This window comes from Ceratotherium simum, chromosome 6, assembly GCF_057802395.1.
Source record: "Ceratotherium simum simum isolate JZ-2026a chromosome 6, ASM5780239v1, whole genome shotgun sequence".
In the NCBI taxonomy this organism is placed as follows: domain Eukaryota; kingdom Metazoa; phylum Chordata; class Mammalia; order Perissodactyla; family Rhinocerotidae; genus Ceratotherium; species Ceratotherium simum.
The window spans coordinates 32,447,772-32,456,067 of NC_141905.1; the positions used below are offsets into that span (position 1 = coordinate 32,447,772).

The 8,296-nt window shown below is 41.5% G+C and overlaps 1 protein-coding gene across 1 annotated transcript in view; it reads right to left on the reverse strand.

The window, feature by feature from the left end:
- Window positions 1-2,986, reverse strand: part of CCAR1 (cell division cycle and apoptosis regulator 1) — a 53,406-nt gene extending 50,420 nt beyond the window's left edge. Inside the window, exons 1-2 of the mRNA XM_004427055.3 lie at window positions 2,830-2,986; window positions 1,649-1,770 (exon numbers count right to left, since the gene is read on the reverse strand). Of these exons, the coding sequence (XP_004427112.1) occupies window positions 1,649-1,721 (73 nt within the window). The 5' untranslated portion in view covers window positions 1,722-1,770; window positions 2,830-2,986. The remainder of the gene's footprint in view (window positions 1-1,648; window positions 1,771-2,829) is intronic.
- Between the last annotated feature and the right edge of the window lie 5,310 nt (window positions 2,987-8,296).

Consider the following 8,296-nt stretch of genomic DNA (forward strand, 5'->3'; position numbering starts at 1 on the left):
AAAAACTCTGATTAATGATAGGTCCAACAAAATCCATAAATAATTTTTTTCTTTTCTTTTCTTTTTTGGTGAGGAAGATTGGCCCTGAGCTAACATCTGTGCCAATCTTCCTCTATTTTGTATATGGGATGCCACCACAGCATGGCTTGATGAGGTGTGCAGGTCTGCACCCAGGATCCGAACCCACGAACCGGGGGCCACCAAAGGGGAGCATGCAAACTTAATCACTACGCCACCACGCCAGCCCCCCTAAATAATTTCTTACAGCACAAATATAAGCTCTGTTTACATAAATCCTATTATTTACATTTGGACTCTCTATTGCCAAATATGGAAAGGAAGACCTATATTTACTATTGACTGTCTTTGACAAGTTTTATAAACCTTTGGTGTTTCCTTTGCTCAGTCTTAAAATAAAAACAAAAGAGTATAATGTACATTTAAGTAATTACAGTACAAATGTTCAGAGCTACAGACAATAGAATTCTACCATAATGGCTATTTTAGTGGAACAATACAGATATGAATTTAAAACAAATTATATGCAGAAAAAGCCAGGTAAAACATGCTTAGTTTACCAAAATACCAATATACAGCACTTGCTTCTGGACACACAGTAGTTGCTAGTAATTCATGTTTCATCAAAACTAAGTCAATACCAGATTCCCCATTCTTTAACACAGAGGAAAAATACTTGAATCTGAATTAAATATAATCTGTAACTATTATTTCACATTATTTTCTGTTGCCTACAGAAGTAACTATGGATCATTTAACCCCCCAAATCAAGAGTAATTAAAATAAAAACACTAAAATATCCATTTCTTTAAGGAGAAAGGTCACCTACATAACTAATCATGTCCATCAAATTTTAGAACACCCAAGTTAGATCACAGTGTCTCTGCAACTGACCTCGAACTACAAAACAGATATTTTAAGTAAAACAAAAACTAGTATCAGACATGTCATAAAAATACGTTCAAACTAACAGAATAACCTGCAACTTTTCTGAGTATTCAAAGAAATTCAAAACTTCATTCTATAGAAGCCTTGGGAAACTTAAGATTCAAACCATAAGTCAAGAAATGGGAAAAAAACTTCTTCCTAACAGCAATGAGAAGAAACTTATTGAAACACATTTTCAGTGACATTTTTTGTTGACTTTATTTTGAAAATGTAAATATTCATTTGCTTTTATATCTCTTTATCTTTTCCCTTTGCTTGATAAATTCTTTAGAGTTCATTTTTCTACTTTAAAACCAAACAACTGAAAACCACAATCATATACAATTTTCCATAACGTATGGATTTTTACTACATTTATTTTTACATACAACTTGTGAATACTGACACCTTAACATGTCAAATGAGTTAAATTCTAATGAATGAGTGGCTGCTAACCTCCAACATAATTAAATCAATTAACAGTTAATCAATTTACTGTTTGAAAAACTATAAAACTGTCCAAACTGCAGTGTAAAACAGATTTTTTGCTAGTAGTCGATCTATGAATTTTTAAAAGGAGCTTCACAGATAAACTTCAAAGATACATTATTTGCAAACATTTTACAATATTATGCATAGCCTAATTCTCATGGTTATAACACGTCCTCCTCATATTTACAGTACATGTGTTCAGTAGCCTGACCTGGCTGAGATACCGCAGTGGCTGTAAACTGAGTAGCCCATGGCGGATTCTTCTGTCCTCCAAACTGAGCCATGAAGAAAGAGGAAAAAAACCTTCTCCTGTTTTTCTTCTATAGCAGAGATCTATTAAGAAAGGATTCACATTTTAAAGTTCAACCAAACTATAAATATCACAAAAGTATTATTGTAAGACATTTCATTTGTCAAGGGCATCTTCATAGATCTAGGTATAAATAATAATGGGCATGTGAACGTCCAACATGCAGCAAAAACATTGTACATCAAGTAGTTCACCAAAAGAACCCAATTTCAATATATGACATTCAGGGTAACCTTACAAAAAAGGTACTTCTTTCTGCGACTACAAACCGTCACATTTAAACAGAAGACCATCTGCGTTATCCACCCAATTCTTAACAATAAGTTCACAGCTTTATGTTCAAAGGCAATATAGCCTGCGTGGTTTTTTTGGCAATGAGTTGGGGAATGAAAGTGATGAAGCCAATAACGGAAACTGGGACGAGACACCAAATAAAGGTATTTAAGAATATCATTCAGATAACGAACATCTCCTCACTTTCTCGAGTAGGAAAGGAACTGGGGCTCCTTTTCTCTCCCCTCCCTCGAGGGGAAAGGCAGTTGAATTAACGGATGCCCCTTAAAGAACCATCCCGAAGACCCCTCCCCCCAAAATCAAGCCAGAAAAGGCAAAGATCTCAGCCCGCGCATCCTCTCCTTCCCCCCGCGACTCGGAGGGGCCAGAGCTCTGCCATCCATCTTCCTCCAACCCTAGCTCCTCGCGGGCCGCAGACCAGAGAAGGCGGAATCCTCCGTCCCACAAGCCTGGGCGAAGCGCCAACGGGAGGACACCGGGACCCCTGGTCCCCTTAACCTCCGCGCCGGGAGGAGAAAGCCTCCATCCCCCAACACCCGCGCCGCCGCGAGCTGCCCCGACGCCCCGGGCAGGAAACCAGGAGGCTAAAGCCGCAGCGGCTCAGGAACGAGCGATGGCGGTCGGCAGTCCCTCCGGGGGCGCCAGCGCGAGGCTGAGGGGCGCTGGGGGCACCTGAGGGGCCGCGGGGGAAAAAGCCAGGCGGTGGGGGAGGGGCCGGCCGCGCGGGGCCTGCTCCGACCTGCACAAAAGGGACCGCGTCCCTCCCGCCCCAGGTTCACGAGTCCCACCGTCGTCGGCCGTGCTACCAAAACGGTCGCTCCCGGCCCTTTCGCAGATCTGGTAGCACGTTGAGAACCACGGCTCGGCCACCGCCGCTCCAACCGCGAGGACCAGACCTTCACCTGAACCGGGTCCCGGCTAGCACCGAAACCATTTCAAACCCATCAGCCTTAGGCGCATGCGCCAACTCCCCCTCTTCCTCCACGCCGCTCCCCTCCTCCCCGTCTCCCCGAGGAACGGCGCTGACGGATCTACGTTCTACGTGCGCGCTCTCCAGCTCGCCCTCCATACGCTCACCCTTTTCACTACGCGGCTAGAACTACAGCGCGCCTAAGAAGAGTTACTTAGGCTTCGCATAACAATGAGCCGGGCTGTGTCAATGGAAAACTGAGGAAAAGGCTTTCGAGAGTGTGGGAAGGAGAGAATCGAAAGTCACGTGATCAGATGAGCCCTCCGCCATTTTGTGTTTTTTCGCCATTTTTTCTTCTAGTTCAAGTACTTGGAAGAATGGCCATATCCTGTGGCATCTTTTTTTTTTTTAAGATAAAATTCACTTAACATATAATTCACTGTTTTAAATATTTTATATTGTATAATCAGTGGCTCTTAGTATATTCATAAGATCGTGCAACCGGCATCACCTCCACCCTTAAAAGAAACCCCTATTCATTAAGGAGTGACTCCTTAATCCCTTCTCCCTCCAGCCACTGGCAACCAGTAATCTGCTTTCTGTCTCTATGGATTTGCCTGTCCTTGCATTTCATATTAATAGAATCATACAATATATGGCCTTTGTGTCTGGCTTCAGTAACTTACTATATTGTTTCCAAGGTTACTGTAGCATGTATCAGTACTTCATTCCATTTTATGGCTAAAACTATTCTTTTAAATGGATAATACCACATTTTATTTATCTATTAGTCATTTGAATATTTGGATTGTCTCTAGTCTTTGGCTATTATGAATAATGCTGCTATGAACATTCACATACAAGTTTTTGTTTGAACTCTTATTGTCAGTTCTCTTAGGTGTAGACCTAGGAGTGGAGTTCTGGATCACATGGACCTTATATACTTAACTTTTTGGAGGAATCACCAACCTGTTTTCACCAGTTTACATTCCTGTTAGCATTATACCACATCCTCCCCACCTTTTATTTTTCTTTTTGAATATTATTATTATAGCTATCTTAGCAGGTGTGAGGCGGTTTTCATTAGTATTTACCACATGATTAATAATATTGAGAGGGGCCGGCCCCGTGGCTTGGTGGTTAAGTGAGCGCGCTCCACTGCTGGCGACCCGGGTTCGGATCCCGGGCTCGCACCGACGCACTGCTTCTCCGGCCATGCTGAGGCCGCGTCCCACATACAGCAACTAGAAGGATGTGCAGCTATGATACACAACTATCTACTGGGCCTTTGGGGGGAAAAAATAAATAAATAAAATCTTTAAAAAAATAATAATAATAATATTGAGAATCTTCTTGGCCATTTGTATATCTTCTTGGAGAAATGTCTATTCAAGTCTTTTGATTCCCTCCCACACTTTATGGCGATGTTTTTGTGTGTGGTAAAGTATATATAACAAAAAAATTTATTATTGTAACCATTTTCAAAAGCCTACGATTCCGGGCGGCCCTGTGGCGTAGCGGTTAAGTGCACGTGCTCCGATGCTGGCGGCCCAGGTTCTGAGCCCGGGTGGCACCGATGTGCCACTTGTCAGGCCATGCTGTGGCAGTGTCCCACATAAAGTGGAGGAAGATGGGCACTGATGTTAGCTCAGGGCCAGTCTTCCTCAGCAAAAAGGAGGAGGATCAGCATGGATGTTAGCTCAGGGCTGATCTTCCTCACACACAAAAAAAAGCGTACAATTCAGTGGCATAAAACACATTCACAGTGCTATACAACTGTCACCTTGCCTCAATTTTAGACTTGGTTATCTTTTTTTTGTGTAGTTTTAAGAGTTCTAGTTCTGCATACTAGATCTTTATCAGAGATATGATTTGCAAATATTTGTCCCTTTCTATGGGTTATCTTTTCACTTTCTTAATAGTGTCTTTTCATGCACACAACTTACTAATTTTTCTTGAAGTTGAACTTACCTATTTTTTTCTTTTGTTTCTTTTTTTTTTTTAATAATTTTATTTATTTCCCCCCCCAAAAAGCCCCAGTAGATAGTTGTATGTCATAGTTGCACATCCTTCTAGTTGCTGTATGTGGGACGTGGCCTCAACATGGCCGGAGAAGGGGTGCGTCGGTGTGCGCCTGGGATCCGAACCCGGGCTGCCAGTAGCAGAGCGCGGGTACTTAGCCACTAAGCCACGGGGCTGGCCCGGTTTTGTTTTTTAAATTGAAGTTTTCAGTCCATTTAGAATTTATCCTAGGGTAAGGAGTGAGGTAAGAATCCAACTTTCTTTATTCCAGATGGCTACTGGGTTGTTCTAACTATTCATTGAATAATCCTTTATTTCCCCACTGATTTGAAATGCCACTCTTGAAATATAGCAATTCTCCATATGTGTTTAGGTTTACTTCTGGATTCCTGTTCTGTTCTACTGATCTATTATTGATTACGCCCTAACCATATTCTTTCAATTATTGTAGCTTTGTAAAATATTTTAATTTTAATATTGAGTAAAACCAGTATTCCTTCATTACTCTCCTTCCTTGCCCCTCTGAATTTATTTGGCTATTCCTTATTCCATATGAACTTTATTTTTTTATTTTTTATTTTTTATAATTTTATTTATTCATTTATTTTTCCCCCAAAGCCCCAGTAGATAGTTGTATGTCATAGTTGCACATCCTTTTAGTTGCTATATGTGGGATGGAGCCTCAGCATGGCCGGAGAAGCGGTGCGTCAGTGCGCGCCTGGGATCCGAACCCGGGCCGCCAGCAGCGGAGTTCCCTCACTTAACCGCTAAGCCAAGCAGCCGGCCCCTCCATATAACTTTAAAGATTTTATTTATTTTATTTTTTCCCCACAAAGCCCCAGTGGATAGTTGTATGTCGTAGCTGCACATCCTTCTAGTTGCTGTATGCGGGACTCGGCCTCAGGATGAACGGAGAAGTGGTGCCTCGATGCGCACCCGGGATCCGAACCCGGGCCACCAGCATCGCAGCGCGCGCACTTAACCACCAAGCCACAGGGCCGGCCTCCATATAACTTTAAAGTAAGCTTGTCTTGTTCCTCCCAGAATATCCTGTAGGTGGTATTTTTATCAGGATTTCTCTAAACATATAGCTTAAATTAGTGATAACTAATTGTCAGCCATGGATCCAACTAGGAATTTTATCTCATTTTTACTTCAAGCTGGTAAATTGGGACTTAGTGATGATATTTAAGTTACCATTGTGATGTAGCGTGCTATGAAGGTGAAACAGGGTGCTATAAGAGCAATGGGAACACCTTTCTTAGTCAAGAGTGTGTATATGTGCTCCTGAGGAAGTAGCATTTAACTAAAACCTGAAGAACGAGGAGTTCTTCTCCCCTAAGAGGGAGGGGAAGTAATTGTGACCTTAGCAAGTGCAGTTGCTAAATTGCACTAAATAAGTCTCATGCTATATCAGTAAACATTTTTAAATGCACTCGCTATCCCTCTCTCTCTCTCTATATATATATATATATGTAAAATGTTTAATATGCACTTTAAAAAAATTTGTATATTTTTGCTTTTGAAATTATTTTGCCACAAGGGACTCTTTTAATTTATAATCAACTAACATTTCTCTTCATTATTTATGCATATGTGGGAATTCTTAAGAAGTGAGAAAAATCCAACCAACAGATTGTTTTCAGTGAAACAGAATTTTTATGAATAGTAAATTGGAAAAATTAATGAAGATGTTGACATGATTTTTCTGCTTTGCTTGGAAATAATTAAATCCAAGTTTTGATTTTTGTAGTTTTCCTTCTGTATTATATTGAGCTAATATTTTTTAACAGGATTTTAATATTTCCATAGATTCTTGGAAAGCTCATAAATTCTAGGTGCTTAGATAGGGTCCCAGATGTAAGAAAATGGAAGGAGCTTATATAAATTACCATTTTATGAAATAGCCATGATTGGAAAGAGAGATGGTGGCACTAAGGGAGGGATGTGGGGTTGAAGGGCAGTTTCTTGTTTGTTTTATGATGCCAGAGACTAGAATTATTTAAATGCTGACAGAGAGGATCCAGTATTGAGATTGAAGTTATAGGAGAAAGAAGAAATAATTCTCTCCTGAAGAAGTGAATTCCCTGAGAAGGCTAGATGAGACAGAAGCCAGAGTACACATAGAAGGATTAGCCTTTGATTGGAGGAAGAACAATTCCTTCATTGTAATAGGAAGCAGAAGATGGATGCGGGGGGAGGTAGATTTATAAGCTATAGAGGGGACGGGCCGGCCCCATGGCTTAGCGGTTAAGTGCGCGCACTCTGCTACTGGCGGCCCAGGTTCAGATCCTGCGCGTGCACCGATGCACCGCTGGTCCAGCCATGCTGAGGCAGCGTCCCACATACAGCACCTAGAAGGATGAGCAACTATGACATACAACTATCTACTGGGGCTTTGGGGAGAAAAAGGAAAAAAAAAGAAAAGAAGGAAGAGGATTGGCAATAGATGTTAGCTCAGGGCCGGTCTTCCTCAGCAAAAAGTGGAGGATTGGCATGGATGTTAGCTCAGGGCTGATCTTCCTCACAAAAAAAAAAGAAGAAGAAGAAGAAGAAGAAGCCATAGAAGGGAAAAAGAGAGGATTTTCTGTCTGTGGTTTCTACGTCTTCTCTGAAGAAAAAGGCAGTCAACATTTGAGAACCAATGGAGTCCAAAGGTGTACACAGACTGAATGGATTAGAGAAACTGTTACAGGCTCAGTTGACACTGGTAATTGGGACTATGTGACTATGAGAGTTGGGATTCTGCCAGCATGCCAGGGGACCTTTGGATAATCCAGCCTTAGTAGGTAGAAAGGCTTCTGGGCCGTATGCCATGTGACTGTGCAGTCTTCACCTATGAATGTGGAATCAATAACCAGTCTCTAGGTGAGCAAGGCTTAGGCTGTTCCATTTTCATGAATTAATTTATATGTAAAAAACAAGAAGAGAGAACAAAAACATAACATTTTCCTCAGACTGTATATTATGCACTAAGTAATGAAAATGTTGGCACACTCACTACTTTGTATTACTGTGTTAAAGAACAGAGAAATTCCACCTCTCAGTGATCAAAATAAGAAAGGAAAGTTGTATATTATTATCAGTCCTAGATATAAAAGAGGGAGGCTATCACAAAGTGGAGAAGTAGTGACCTAGTCATCTCACAGAGTAGCTCCTTTGCTCTGCATCACCTGAGTTGGGGCAGGGATGGGTGGAGGGAAGTAGAGGTGAAGAGCATGGACTGTGGAGCCAGACTGCCTAGGTTCAAATCCTGGCTCCTCCTCTTAATAGCTGTGATAATGCTGGGCATGCTACTTAACTTTTCTGTGCCTATTTCCTGA